The sequence below is a fragment of the Botrytis fragariae genome (genome assembly GCF_013461495.1).
Source record: "Botrytis fragariae strain BVB16 chromosome Unknown tig00000054, whole genome shotgun sequence".
In the NCBI taxonomy this organism is placed as follows: Eukaryota; Fungi; Ascomycota; class Leotiomycetes; order Helotiales; family Sclerotiniaceae; genus Botrytis; species Botrytis fragariae.
In genome coordinates, this window is record NW_023500993.1 from 951,755 (window position 1) to 966,705 (window position 14,951).

At 44.0% G+C, this 14,951-nt stretch overlaps 4 protein-coding genes across 4 annotated transcripts; 1 reads left to right on the forward strand and 3 right to left on the reverse strand.

Moving 5' to 3' along the window:
• Positions 1-619: 619 nt before the first annotated feature.
• On the forward strand, positions 620-3,955 carry Bfra_005066sa (putative wd repeat domain-containing protein; the record flags this gene model as incomplete). Its single annotated transcript, XM_037335453.1, has 4 exons — positions 620-1,102; positions 1,157-1,244; positions 1,292-2,536; positions 2,583-3,955. The coding sequence occupies 4 exons, from the start codon at positions 620-622 to the stop codon at positions 3,953-3,955; spliced, it is 3,189 nt and encodes a 1,062-aa protein (XP_037192548.1).
• Positions 3,956-4,315: 360 nt separating this feature from the next.
• Bfra_005067 (putative nrps-like enzyme protein) lies at positions 4,316-6,216 on the reverse strand (the record flags this gene model as incomplete). Its single annotated transcript, XM_037335454.1, has 4 exons — positions 4,316-4,585; positions 4,616-4,991; positions 5,040-5,806; positions 5,830-6,216. 4 exons carry the CDS (start codon positions 6,214-6,216, stop codon positions 4,316-4,318), a joined length of 1,800 nt encoding a protein of 599 aa, XP_037192549.1.
• Positions 6,217-7,257: 1,041 nt separating this feature from the next.
• Bfra_005068 (putative trna exportin protein) lies at positions 7,258-10,494 on the reverse strand (the record flags this gene model as incomplete). The annotated part of the gene is made up of 4 exons (XM_037335455.1): positions 7,258-7,999; positions 8,053-8,776; positions 8,826-10,365; positions 10,483-10,494. 4 exons carry the CDS (start codon positions 10,492-10,494, stop codon positions 7,258-7,260), a joined length of 3,018 nt encoding a protein of 1,005 aa, XP_037192550.1.
• Positions 10,495-11,503: 1,009 nt separating this feature from the next.
• Positions 11,504-13,871, reverse strand: Bfra_005069 (putative dnaj domain containing protein; the record flags this gene model as incomplete). Its single annotated transcript, XM_037335456.1, has 4 exons — positions 11,504-11,779; positions 11,831-11,931; positions 11,987-13,145; positions 13,205-13,871. The coding sequence occupies 4 exons, from the start codon at positions 13,869-13,871 to the stop codon at positions 11,634-11,636; spliced, it is 2,073 nt and encodes a 690-aa protein (XP_037192551.1). The 3' UTR covers positions 11,504-11,633.
• Between the last annotated feature and the right edge of the window lie 1,080 nt (positions 13,872-14,951).

The window sequence follows — 14,951 nt, forward strand, 5'->3', positions numbered from 1 at the left end:
AGATATTGAAGAGATCGAATTCAGTGCAGATTTATATGTCACTGTTCCATTGCGAATGGCGAGAGAGAAGATTTACAGAATCAACTTTCAAGCAATACATGAGATTTGGGAGCTATCTAACTAATAGTTGACTTATAGATCGAGAGACTCAGGGCAGCCTGCTATTCCAAATTTATTTGGATCACAGAGCAGTCGAACTAATAAAGTATTCAAACCTATCGCTACTTGCTCTGGTTAGGATTACGATTTCAGAGTCGGAAACCTTGAGAATATAAACAATCCCCTTGGAAATACGGATATTGTAGAGCAGCAGGGCTACAAATTCAAGAACTACCCAGAGCTAAATTGTGCTAATCATGAAGTTGTGAACGATACTATTTTCGATTTCACGTCTTTCCGATTCCGACCGAAACCCTCGCAATCAGCAACTTCTCGTCCAAAGGGTGAGTTCTGCTGAGTTGCCTTGACTGCAGACAGATCAGCTGATAGGTACTTCCTGCAGGCTGGTATCAGGACCCACTGGGTATTTGGCGATACAACCAGGGATAGAAACGCAAGAGTTGAAAGGGTTAAGCTCTTAGATTGGAATAGAGTACCAAATTGGCACTTTCCGGCAAACATGGACAAGACGGAAGGAATCATTAGATGGTCGCCAAACTCGGCTCGTGCACAGTTTGTTGCGTTCAACTTAAATTATCGAATCCTTCAAGTCTATGAGGCGAAGGGTCTTGCACGGCCAGGTAAATTCGAGTATGAACCCTTATCTCGTTACATTGATATTCCCTCTTTAAACACTTTCGACTGGTCGCCAGTTGTCGAAGGCTTGGTTGCTGTTGGTACTTCTAGTGGCGAACTTCAATTACTACGAGTTGACGATAATTCTAATGCTGTCTTGTCCCTTTCCATAAAACAGCCAAGAGCATGTCAAGCTGTCGCTTTTAATACTACTGGACTATTAGTAATCGGTCTCGAAAGAGTTCGCAATGATGGCTCCCTGCAGATTTGGGATGTGAATCAACGTCTAACTGGTTGGGATACCTCTCAGACAGGATGGAAGGTACCAAATAATGCGGTCGAACCGAGAAAATTTGAGTCGGCCACCGTGAGTGGATGTAAGAAAAGCACCCCTGATGGCGCTACTGACAATACCCAACAGGTAACTAGCATCAAGTTCTTTGAGGATCAACCGCAAACCCTTGCTATTGGTATCAAGAACTCTTGTGTTCGAATCCATGATCTCAGAGGTTAGTTCGATTTCACATTGTTAGATCTATATACTAAAATATAATAGATCCAAGCGGCGGAGTAATCACATTTCAAACTAAATGCAACAATAACCTCACTATCGACTACTCAGACCCCAACTATTTTGCCTCCTCCTCTTTAGATCAACCTGGACTCATGGTCTGGGATAGACGTGCCAGCACACGAGCCACAGCCTCTCCAATGTATCTAGATGCTTTTGATAACGATGGATATGTTTGGGGAGCCGCTCTGCAACTAAAGAAGGTCATTTCTACCGATAAACAGGGTTCGTATATTAAATCATTGCGCTATTGCCGAGAGCATCGAGGAACTTTGGGTGTTCTCTCAAATGCGGGTCAGCTTCAAATCTTGAAGACTAACAAAGAGTATTACGATCCTGGCTCTGAAGATGATGTCAAAGGAAGCCCGGAGTTACTTCAGGTCAAGAAGTCGTTTGATCTCGAATATCCATATTTAGACCCAGATCATGGTCGCAGGCAAGAGGATAGAATTGTCTCTTTTGATTGGTTAACACTAGGTAATACAGATCTGCAGCCACGCGTTGTTGCGTTAAGGGCTTCGGGATCATTTGAGATTATGCAGACACCACCCTCTAGCAATGGTCAAATGATGGACTTCATGCCATGGCAACCGCCACATAACCATGATAAGGTGCCCTATCATACTTTGATGGATTTTGCAGATGCCACAGAGCGTCGGGCGAACCTTGGCCCCCTTTTTGCAGAAGAGTTGAAATTTAATACGCCAGTGTTTGGGCCAGACGGATACAACACTGCACATGTCCAAAAGTCTTTAGCGGCTGCTCTCGACAAAGCTCTTGAGCGTCCCGAAGCTCCAGCATCAGAAGCTAAAGCGGAAATCCCTGGCAGTCAGATCAAAAGGGCAGCTTTTACAAAAGCAACTTTTGCAGAAGCTATCGACCGGCAGCTTTCGATCGTCAACGATCCAGTATCTGAAAAGTTTGCTGAAAGAGGCGGTGTTGGTGATTATAATGGTCTTGGCTCTTTGAGTAATGGATTATCCGCTATGAGTCTTTTAGGCAAGGGAAAGTCGAAGGCTCAAAATCTATCGACAAACGAGATTCGTTCAAGCAGGGAGATGCACGAAATGTTACTTGAATCTCGCATACCATCTTCTAAGGCTGACGCTATGCTAATTGATAATTTGTTCATTCAACGTGCTCTCAACGGTTATTTGTTGGATTGCAATAAGAACAAATCATTAGTCAGGGAAGATCCATGGCTTAGAGATGTGTGGTATTGGATTTCAGGTATGTCCTTCTCTTTATCATCTTTGAAACTTTTTAACACTACCAGTTGCCGAGAAAGCTGCTAAGGATGACGGTATGCTGTCTTCGACCCTTGACCTAAGCTATTTGGGAGTTCATACCTTGTGGAACAATAATCTTGGTGGGAAGGCCGAATCAAGACTTGTTGAGAGCACTGTTATCCCTGATCACACTCAGTGGGAACGGCTTATCGCTTCTATAAATAAACGTGTCGGCCATGAAGAATATACTGGTGTGCCAACTATGAAGCCCCAACACCGACAATTGTGCCTTGCCCAGTGCAGTTTTGCAACACCTGCCGCAGAGCTGAAAGACATGTTGGCTCGTCTAGAGGGAAGAGGAGAATTTACTAAAGCAGCTGCACGGGCGCTGTTTGAGGGCGAGCCTGAACAAGCAGTTGAGATCCTCAGACGTGGAGACAAAGAGCTAGTATTTGTTGCTGTGGCACTCGATGTTACCGTCAAGAGTCCTCCCAACGTTGATCTCTCCAATTGGAGCAAGACACTTCGAGAACAAGCTCATATGTCGGACGATCCATATCTAAGAGCTATATTTAGCTACATTACAACGAGAGACTGGGAGGTCATCGCAAATGAGACGGCTTTACCATTGAGATATCGTGCCGGTGTGGCTCTAAGATACCTTAGTGACCTACAACTTACGGAGTGGCTTGACCAGGAAATGGAAGAAGCTATCAAACATGGAGACATCGAAGGCATCGTTCTTGCGGGAATTACGGACAACATGGTCGACATCTTGGCGAAATATGTCGCAAAGTTCTTTGACTACCAAACCGCCATTTTAATCATGTCTTTCTGCTACCCTCGTTACATTTCCGACATCCGCTGCGATGCCTGGCGTCGTGACTACCAAGCTTATTTAAATCGTCATCAACAATTTATACTACGCGTCCAATTTGACCAAGGCTCAGCCAAGAAGTCTCGTCAACGAGACGGTATTCCAGTTATCAAACCTCCCATCCGTCAAGTTACTCTTCGTTGTCTCTTTTGCGATAACCGTTCGGCAAACGATCGTCATAATTCTACAGGCGCTGCTCCCGCACCTCCTAATTCATCTGCCGGTCCCTCTTCCAGCGCTGACGAACGCAATCCTTTAATGTCTAGCGGTATTAATGCCGGTCTTAGCTGCCCTCGCTGTGGTTCGCACCTACCTCGCTGCGGAATATGTTTAGAAATTTGTGGCTCTCCAAGATCGGACAGGCCTGAGCTTTCGGAGGATCCATTGATTAAGAGAATGGGCAATCAATTGACTTTCTGTATGAAATGCAAGCATGCTGCTCATATGGATCATGCGGTAAATTGGTTTGATAGACACGTGGAATGTCCAGTTGCGGAGTGCAAATGCCAGTGCAACTTCAGGTCTAACGTGGATATTGCTTGATTTCATCATGTGATCAAAGAAAAGGCAACTAGAACAGTTTTCAATGGCGTTATGAATGTATGGATACATTTGGGTGGATATGGGTGGATATACCCTTTTCTAGTATGAGACTAGAAGTTTAGTCATAATAGCAGTATAAAGAAGAAATCTACTGATGCAATAACATCTTTGCTTCTGGTGAAGTTTCTAGAATGCCACTTGAGGTTATTAGAAAATCAACCACTTCGCAAGGTACAACCATGAATCGCAATAAAGTACTGTACACTCCAATCTCTTGAGCTTACCACACTTGAGTCTTCTTTTGGTCAGTTAATCCCTTCTCCACACTCCATTAAACAGCCCAAATAACCAATCTCCAAATTACAGCCCCCATTGCCCCAACCACATCTCGATCATCTCCCTATCAATACCTCCCATCTCCTTCATTGCCCTACTAGCTCTTTTACTCTTTTCCATCATATATCTAACATCATCTAATGCCTTCCCATTCCCCAATCTTTTATTCAACTTCAATGCAGGTTTTAAAGTCGCCTCTATCCCCATTGTCTTCACATCCAAATTCGCACTATACTTCTCAATCTCCTCGATCCATTCTCGTAACGGAAGCATCTTTATTTGTCGGCCGTTATCCTTTCCAAAACGTTCTCGTAGTATTTATACAAGTATATCCCAGGAAATATGAGCTGGGTTGACGATGTTGTATGCTTGAATGTTTTTCCCATCCTCGCTCTCACTCGAATACTTGGCCTCCGAAATTGAAGATGCATCTCCATATGAAGCTAGAATTTCGGAGATAACGGCAGCAGCTAAGTCGATCGGCACCCAATCAATAGGAGCAAGTTGCTGAGGTAAGAGGCAGAGTGTCTTGGAAGAAAGAAGAATGGGATATAACCATTCTTGTTTTGGCCAGGGAGGGTCGGTGGGGCTGGTTGAACCGCTTATCTGGCCGATACGGAGGATGGTTGTTGGGACTGTGGTGGGAGGCTTAGTAGGGTATAGATATGTGAGTTCTGGTGCTGAGTCATGGGTAATAGGCCTTGTGAGAAAGGGAAGGGGAATGAGAGGAAGAAATTGATGCTAGGACCCCCATGCATTATATATTATGATGTCGATATCATCAACGAGTATATTGTAATCCGATAAAGGTAGACCAAGGTTTGGCGAATCGATTTTGACCGTCATGAAATGGGGCTTGAAGACGAGGGAAGAATCGATTCCTCGATTTGCAAGGATGGATTCTTGCGTGACGCGTGCAGAAACATTGCGGTTGAGACAGTAGATTCGGGAAATTCTGAGGTTTGGTAACAGCGTGCTGAGAAGAACTGTTCCTAATGTGCCTGTTGAGCCTATTACTGCAATGCACATTTTCAACGATGTTTGAGGTGCATCTCCCGGGCTGTATGGAGATCGCACGGGTAAGTTGTGAGTGTACTTTCGGACCAGATTTTCCATGGTGGAAATTCGTGCTTGCGCATTGCTTCCCTGTGGAGTACGGCGGGGATTGAGGAAATAATGGCATATAGTGACTAATTGGACAATGCTTGGATTCTGGTATGCCATCTCCGGCGATATCCATGATACACCGGACGAGCTGGCGTGTTCTGCAATTCCGGATCTCAGAATGGCTACCAGCTCGGTAATCCTAAGCGAGTCTAAATCATGTGAAAAGAGATCTTCGTCGTCCGAAACATTAGCAGCGATTGGAAAGCAAGAGACAGCAATAGCGCGTACGAAGTTCCGAACTGACTCGCGCTCAAAGATAGCTCTGAGAGACGGGATTTTATTTGAAGTAGACAATTTTGTCTGCTTGTATGGGGTCTCGATCTCTTTCTCGAAAGCTGTTTTCGTGAGCTTGCGTACAGTGGTTGCTTTACCCGCACGTGAGAATGGCTTGTCGGCAACGATAATGTTTGATTGAGGATGCGTCCATGGCCAGGTGCCAACGCGTTAGCTTCCTCAATACATGGCCAAAGAGTCTGAATCAAAGATTTTCTTTCGTGGTCTTGAACTTGTGGTTTAGGCTCCAAAAGCAGAGTAGCACGTACTCTTCCATTTCCTATCACCAACGCACCGGCAGCAAAGGTTGACCCTGAATAAGGGACACCGGTACAGCATAAGAAGTCCAGATCCCTAAATAAATCGATGAAATCTGCAAAGTGTGGAATTGATGCGTACAGTCTATGTGGCGAAACTCTCGACAGGTAATCAAGTGTCTGATGGAGGAGTATTTCTCCGTACGCCGGTTTTGTGAAGGGATCCATTTTGCGATGCTTTGAGTACGATGAGTTCTGATTACAAGATTCCTAGGGGCTATGCAGCAGAAAATTCCGAAAAGAATTTGGGGGTCTTTTAAATAAAAACCAGTATACCCGCCGGTCTGACATACGAGTATTGATCCAAAGCATGACACGAACACCAAAAGTTGGAAAAGTGAATCTATCTCCGTCTTACAGGTTTCTAACAATACATAGAGTATAATTCGAAGCAGCACTGACTGCATGCCATAGTACCTTTAAGCAAATCCGTCTTACTATTTATTACCAGTTTCCAGATTAGATCTAGCAATTGAAACACCAGCTATCGGAAAATTAACGCAGTGAGATAAAAAGATGTAGACTGATCGCAAAACCACATGGGACGAGAATGAGTATATTCCTCGGCGAGTACAAGGAAATTAATTGGTAGATTAACCTAGCCAATATATCTAATATATCTAATTAGCCTCACTCGGATTTGGCTTCCGCCTGTCACCTCTTCCTCCTTCTCATTTCTACAACTCAGCTATTTCATCTCGCACTATCCATCCTCTGCAACTACACAACCCTACTGCACCCATCCAAAATCCTCGTAATATACGCATAAGAGCATGTCGGCATACGAAAGTGAATGATATGACTTTTTTCTTCTAGTAATCGCTTACTGAATTATCAACAATCGATAAGCACCCTCATCCCATTTCAGCACATCCACTGTTTTTGAACTAAAGTAAAAACTTCAGACTAAGCCACTTCTTCTCCCAAAGCACTGTTTCAACCTAAAGCCAAATTGAAAGGATCATGATATTCATTCTCCCATCCCAATACCTGCATATCCATTTGTGGTATAGTTTAAGTTTCGTTGCAATCACCGGCCAACCATGATATAAACATCCATTCCAACGCCATTCGAAAATGCAATGATTCCTCTCCTCCTTTCATGCCGTTCTAACAATCAATAAATCTCCACCTCCGACCGGATATCAACGAAACCTCATTATCCCATCGCTTCCATCGTCCCTCGCCTGTGCAAATGAATGCATTGCTCTAAGCTTTTCCTTTCATCCAATTCTGCAAAAATGTCGCTAATCCCTTTCTTTCCGGACTCTCCACCATGCTCTTAATAAATCCACTACCATCCACGCCCATGCTTGGGAAGAAATTGCCCTGTAAATGCTCCACAAACATGTTCCCAGTCTTCATATAGATAACCTGTTCCAATCCCGCCAATTCGTTCAAAACGCTCTTGGATTGCGCATCGACCAATGGTCTGAAGTTTGGATCGCGAAGAACTTCCCAACAAACCGGGTGAAAACGTTCAATGAGAAAACTATCAAAGCCGGGAAATGATGGTTGAGGGGAAACAGGCGAGGTAATGGGCTGACCTGGTGTCGCAATTGTTGGGCCACCCCAGATCTCTGCCATCTTTGTCATGACGTTGAAGGCAATCTTGCTGGCCGCGAGATTGCCATTTTCATTTGTGACTGTTTTCGCCAAGGTTGTGACCGACTGAATAAGGGGGTCAAAGAAAGCTTGATTCTGCTCACTAACAAGTACAGAACCGAGCTCGTTATTCAAGATGACCGTTACGAAGGTCAAATATTCTCTTCGCAATTCAACGAGTTGGATTCCATCATCTGTTCCTGTAACCGGCTCGCTTAAGCTAGCAAAAACTCGTTGGAAAAGTGGTGTCAGTAGGGAGTTGAGAACTTCATGTATATCCTTCTTAAACCCAAACACCACTTGATCCAATAATCGTAAGAACATGGCGATTTCTTCTTTAGAAGAACTTTGAGACAACAAGCCATCGATCCATCTCGGAAGAAGAGGTAGCATAGCAACCCCATGACTCCCATAAGTCTGGAGAATGAGGATCTTGCTGCATTACGGACCTCGAAAGAAGCCTTAAGTGCCTCGAGTGCAAACAAAATTGCTTCCGCGGCACGGCTGAATTCAATGGTTATCTCCTTGACAGGTGCTTGTCCAGCCCTTTTTCCTTCTCCAGGGGACCAGTCAGAAAATCCATGGGCTAACGATCCAAGAGCGAAAACAATGTGATGAATTTGTAGAACAGCTTGTGCATTGCCCGACTTAGCTTGCTCTAAATTTCGCTCGATGTCTGAGAATAGAGGATCCATGATTGTTCTTGCATAGATAGCTTGCTTCTCTATTGGTGTTGAGGTTGTGGATGAGATACAACCAATTGCCTCATAAAGGTTGAGTTGCGCATTGAATGCAACATCCGCTGCATCATGATTGCCATCATCTGATGACATGTCATCATCATTTTCCCTTGGTACTTCTGCCTTCAAAGGAAGGAGATCACTGATAGATTGAATGATAGTTTCCGCAACATTACCAACTTGACCTCTCAAGTGCTTTACAAATCGGTGAAATAGATACCACGAACGTATCCTGACCCGTGAATGACTATGGTGCACAAAGCTAACGAATTGCTCGAGAACTTGAGGAATATATTGGGTTTGGTTTTCAAAGAACGAACAGTATCGAACGCAGATTTCCATATATTGGAGTGAGATGGCAGGATGATTGAATGACGCAATGCCTATTTACAATTAGTGAATTCTCCTGTAAAGGTGCTCGCACAATCTTACCGGATTCGACCATTTTAGACATCATGACGATCAAACGTTCGGCTGCGATACTGGATGGCTGGCTCTTGGCATAAAGACCACCATTGACGAGCGTAAGTTCCCCAAAAAGGTACATTTCGTGTAGTGCAAGGTCCAAATCGCGCCAGTCTATCTGACCATTTTGCTCGTCGAGTCTCTGAAATGTACTTCCAATCACGTTGCTCAAGACATCAACATACAAAGCTTCATCAACTGCAGCAATAGTCTTTTGAAGAACCTGTAACCTTTTTCGAAGCTCTTGGAATTCAGCCTCGTCTGTTAATTCATCCTCATCGGCGTATGAAGAAGTGTCATCGTATCTCATTTTTTGTATTATCGCATTGAGAATAGGTGTCAGCATGGCGGAATATGCAGGTGGTAATGGTTGTGCTTTGCGTAAGAATGTGTTGAGCTCTGTGAGAGATGGTATGACTGTTGCGCATATCTCGTCGTACTCGTCCGAGAAAAATCTGAGTAGAAGTGGAAGGAAAGTTTGCAATAATTGTTCTGCTTGGGCTCGAACATCGGGTTCAACTTTGATGTCCTCGAGGATTTTGACCAGATCTGAAACAACGTTGTTGACCAGTTTTGCAACCGCTTCCGCAAGATCGGTGTCATAGCTAGAAGTGTTCCGTAAGTTGTGTAGGGCTGGACTAGTGATAAGTTGCGACACAACTTCTCCAAGGTTTAAGAACAGGATCATTCCTATCTTATCAGAAGGTTTCATCTTCTTTGCCACAATCTCTGTAAAGCAGTCTATGGCAGCATCCTTGACTTTGTCTTCACCACCATTAGGGTTTCGGCCAACCAATGGAAACAACAAATTCAAGATATCCTGATTTACGACTAAAGAGATATCAATCCACGAGACCCATTTTCCAATAACCTTCAATGTCATTTCAACAATGGCATCGTTATTACCTTGCCAGTATGTGAGGATTTGTTGAAAAGAACCTGCCACCGTATGTACATCTCGAGCACGCACAAGATCCTTCAACTCGACATTTCGCTTTGTTTCCTCTCCAGCCCTGGCTATCATCAAATCGGCAATCTCGTCATGAATGGAGCTCAAAAGCCGCAAATACAATACAACCCCGGAAAGATTATCAACTGATCCATTCTGATGACCTGCGAAGCTCAAGAAATCTCTTATGAAACTTTCCCAGCCTTCCTTGTATAATGATGAGAACAAAAACGTCAAGGTTTGTGTGAGCTTGTTCTGTAAAGCGGGTGGATCGACCTCGTTTCCAGAGGCATAGGTTCTTCTGACATAGTCATGTAGTTGTTCTTTGAGCCCACGCAAGCTCTGATCGTCTATGTGTTGAGTTTGAATCGCATTGTTGACAATATCTAGCGAAACTAATCGTACGACTTCGGCAGCTTTTGGAGCTCTGGTGAAGAGGTTAAGGCATGCTTGTAGGCTCGAGGTGTCGCCTCGGACTTGGGTGAGATATTGAACCGCTTGTTCTTTTAGGTTTGGGTCGGATCGAGGGTCCCATGCGATTTCGATGGCTTTCTCAATCTATAGAATAATGGCAGATTAGTACAGATGTTCCATCCTATATATCCAAACTTCCATTCTCGAGCATTAACCCCCGCCAGCGCAGAATTTCCCGGAAGCGGTGTATCAAGAACATACCTGGGCGTCCATGACTGCTGTATTCCCAAGAACTAAAGCTTGAGGTCACAGCAGACAGAAAGGTTTAGGAAGTTCAAACGATCCACAATTATTGTAAAGTAAATCGCATGTACATCTGTAGCATTCTTTGAGACTCCGCTATCGAGTCATAATAATTTTTAGATTTATTCGTTGAATGGTTGGGGACGAGACAAAAGCTTGCAATAGATAGAAGACTTGGTGCACGATTGTAAAATTGTACGTTGAATCCCTATCTGGTTTTTGAGTTTGTATCCTGAGCTCTTAAAATAACTTTTGTTGCCAGTTTTTTGCAATATGATGTTGGAAAAGTTCTACTGAAAGCGGTTCTTCAGAAGATACTGCCCCACCACAACACACAAATCTGAAGGGTAAGGCAAGGTTTAATTTCAGCCTTTCGCTTGGTGAAAAGGTGACACGTGAGAAACGGCCCCTATTTTATCCGGATTCGATCTTCATTTGGGTGCTCGTTGCCACTATTGAGGATTTCGCAAGGGGTTCTCTGACGAATCTAAGAATACTTGAAGGAACGAAGGTCGGCGTTAGAGGTATAAATTAAATTCACACTGTATAACATGTGTCAACCAATTATATTATTGAATGCGTTTAGGAATATTTCAAACTATGTTCATTAATAGTCTATTTAAGTTAAGGCAGTAAAAGAAATCCTATGTCATTATGATAAATATCATCAGACATGTACATCAATTCCTCATTTGCCACATTACCCTCTTCAAATTTTTTGATGCTGTTTCAAAATCTGTCCAGTATGTATGTGGTTATCCTTTCATCATGCTTTCGAAGCTGGGATCAAAAATGAAAATCCACGATAGAAAACGCCTGCAATGGAATCTAATCCCCAAATTCTATGAGGCGTCGCGTTTTCGACGCACGTAAATGGTAATTTTGATGCAAATGTACACTCCGGCCATTAAAAAAGCCAGAAGGGCCAAGAGATCAAGAGGAAGAAGAACGCCCGCCAGTAGGAACCCCATCCATGCTTTACGTAGCCACCATTTTCCGTCGGGATCATGAGAAGCTTTTGTGAAATCAGAACTTTGACGCGAACTTTTTGATGTGTTGTGAGAGGTGGATTGATCTTGATTAATATCATGATTCTGATCTTCATCAGGTCACTGGAACGAAAATCCACCGGGAAAGCCTTGAGGAGCGCCCCGAGCGCGACCTCCCTGCGGCATACCACCACCGAAACTGTGGAAACCACCTCCACCTCCACGGCCCCCTCCCATCTGGGCTCCAAACATTTGCATGAGGATTTCTATTGGCAAAATTAGCAGTGTAATTTGGAACATCAACGTTGTAGACTAACCTGGATCAATGTTCATTCCTCCCCCACCACCTCCCATACCGCCTCCAAAGCCATCCATTGGATCTTCCAAGTCTACACCACTATCGTATCGTGCACGTTTCCTGAAGTATTATGTTAGACTGCACGGTAATGTCAGGAGAAACAGATCAAACTTACTCAGAATCACTCAAGGTCTCGTAGGCCTCTCCAATATCCTTAAATCGCTCCTCTGCATGTGGATCATCCCGGTTCTTATCTGGATGATGGATGATTGCAGCCTTTCTATAAGCCTTCTTAATCTGGTTATCATCTGCGTCCTTCTCAACGCCAAGGATCTTGTAGTAATCCTTTCTCTTGCTCTTCTTCAACTCGAGTTCAGCTCTTCGTACCTCCCTAGCAATACCAGCGTCTGAAGGATCTTGTTCTTGCAACTGCTTGAGCTCGCGTACAGCTTCCTCCCACTGGCCAGACTCGCCAAGAGCGGTAGCTTTTGTCTTCTTTGCTTTGGTGTATGAAGGGTCAAGTTGAAGAGCTTGATCACAATCCTCAATAGCAGCCGCATAATCCTTGAGGCGAGATTTGCACAAAGCACGATTTTGAAGCAATTTGGAGTTTGTTCCTCTGTTTGTAGGGTCGAGTGCGAGAGCTTCACTGTACTTTTCAATAGCATTCGGGTATCGCCCAGCCTTGAACTCCGCGTTTCCGTCGGTTTTTAACTGATCAACCTTCCTGACCAATCTTAAATACTTGACTGCGTCTCTGTAATCAGGATCGCATGTCAAAGCTTGTCGGAAATGCTGGATGGCCTTTTCATTTTCGCCTTGAGAGTATAAAGCTCTGCCCCTCAAAACAAGCGCCTCAGGATCTTGGCTGTTTCCTCGTAATAAAGACATGGCAACATTTTGTGCATCTCCCAAAGCATTGACATTGCCCATTTTTAGATAAGCCTCACCACGCATTAATTGCCATTTGCGTGGCTTGGGCACACCCATACCAAGTAATCTTTCTGCCTGCTCAATAGAGTGTATTGCCATTGATCCAGTTCCGTTCTTAAGTGCGTCTGCTGCAGCCGCAAGATGTTGCAACATAGCTTTAGCTGGAGCCATGTCTTTTGCTGAAGGTGGTGGTTGAATGCGGCCAAAGGTATCCATAGCCTCTTGTGGTAATCCCATACTGATGTAAATTCGAGCTAATCGTAGAAGTACTTTATGGTTGTTGGGATCAAGCTGGTCAGCTCGTTTGGAATCTTCTAAAGCCTGGTAGTATTGGCCAGCAGCCATATAAGCAGCAGCACGGTTGTTGATATAGGTGGATGATATTGGCATCGCTTCGACAGCTACAAATAGTATAAATATCAGCAGTTGTCACGTATTAAACCCTTTCGAACGCACGAACCCTTGGTGTATTCTTCAATAGCTTTCTTGTACTGCTTAGCCTTGTAATATCTATTTCCCGAATCTTTGAATGCCTCTGCTTCTTCTGGGGTCGGTGGCGCTACCGCTTGAGGACTTGTTGGGTTCGATTTGTGAGCTGGTGGAGGAGGGGGTGGTCCCTCTCCATTAGCTGAAGCACTGTCACCATTGGGTGCACTTGGCTGAGGAGCAGGCTTTGGAGCAGACTTTGAAGAAAGCTTACGAGCAGGCTCTGCTGGTTTTGATGTGCTTGCTTGGGTGTTTGATTGTGAATTAGTTGCAGGTGGTGGGGAAGGATTGCGAGCGCTGGCAGGAGAGTCAACGTCAATATCCATAGGTTCCGACATCCTGACTTGAGTTGATAACCTCCGCAGTTGATCTGGCGGAAGGTTTAAAGGATGAGTGGTATTTGGATCAAAAGAATTTCGCGACGGGTATACACTCGATTTTGGTCGAATACGGCTGGATTTTGTTGAGCCTGATTGTTTTTCCTCTGATTTAATATTTTCCTCTTCTTTATTTTTACTTAATCTTGAGTAAGATTTCTTTAGTGGGGATTTTGAGCGAGGCGAATCCGTTTGAATCCCCTCCTCGTTATCTTCAGGTTTCTTTGGTTTTCTTGGTGTTTTTGAAAAGAGGTTAAAGGACATTGAGAATAGATAATAATTCCCGCTGGGATGACCGTGGGTGCGTGTAGCCGGTCTGACGAACGATTGTGGTTGGACAGACTGTGAGAGCGAAAAAATAAAAAATATGATATGACGGTTGGTTTTGATGTAATGGCTTATAGTGAGTGATACCAGTAGTAACAGCCCTAGGTAGGTTGTGTGTGGCGTGTGGTGAATATAAGTTTTTTTCCCTAGCTAGAATCTTATAGAAGCTCTTAGAATATATTCAATAGGAACATGAACTCCCCAACTCCGTTTGATGCAGCATACATACAACACAAAACCAGACGTCAAAAGTCCATTTTGGTAGGATAGAGAGAGAGAGGAAGAGACAGAGAGACAGAGAAAGGGAGGGAAGATATAAGAGAAAGGTAGGTGGGAAAGTTAAAAGTATTTATGAAGAGTAGGGATTTATTTACTTTTGGGGGTTTCGCTTTCGCCTTTGCTTTTTTGCGATTATTGTCTCTCTTTTTTCTTTCTTCTCTTTTTCGTATATACCTGGTAGCCTTCTCCTCCGTCTTTATCCTATTCTTCTCCTTGAAAATTGTTGTCTTTGGGGGGATTTCGAACAAGCAAATTGGTTCGTTTTTTGAAGTGCGTCGAAGGCTATTTTCGGTATGGGTGAGGAGCCGAAAAGAAGTCCCATAGGATAAGAGAAGTGGAGTGAAGTGAAGACCGTGAGAGAGTGTGTGAGAGCGAGATGTTGAGAGGAGCGCAACAAGATATCTAAGATGAGAACGATGGGCAAATGGGTGGATATGATCGAGGTTGGAAATATAGGTAGAGAGTGAGAGAGGGATGGAGGGAGGGGGGATGATAGATGGGAATTAACACCAAAAGTTTTCGACCTCTTAGATATTCACAAAATAGAGTGGTAAGGTATCGAGGGTATGTATGTATGGATGGATGGATGTATGTATGGATGTATGTATGGATGATGGATGTATGTAGGTATGGCTTGTATGGTTCGTACGTGATGTATGGTATGGTTTGGATGTCCTCCGTATGGCCGTATGATATCAGTCAATCAAATCAATAGCTCATCCCAAGTTGCTACCAGTT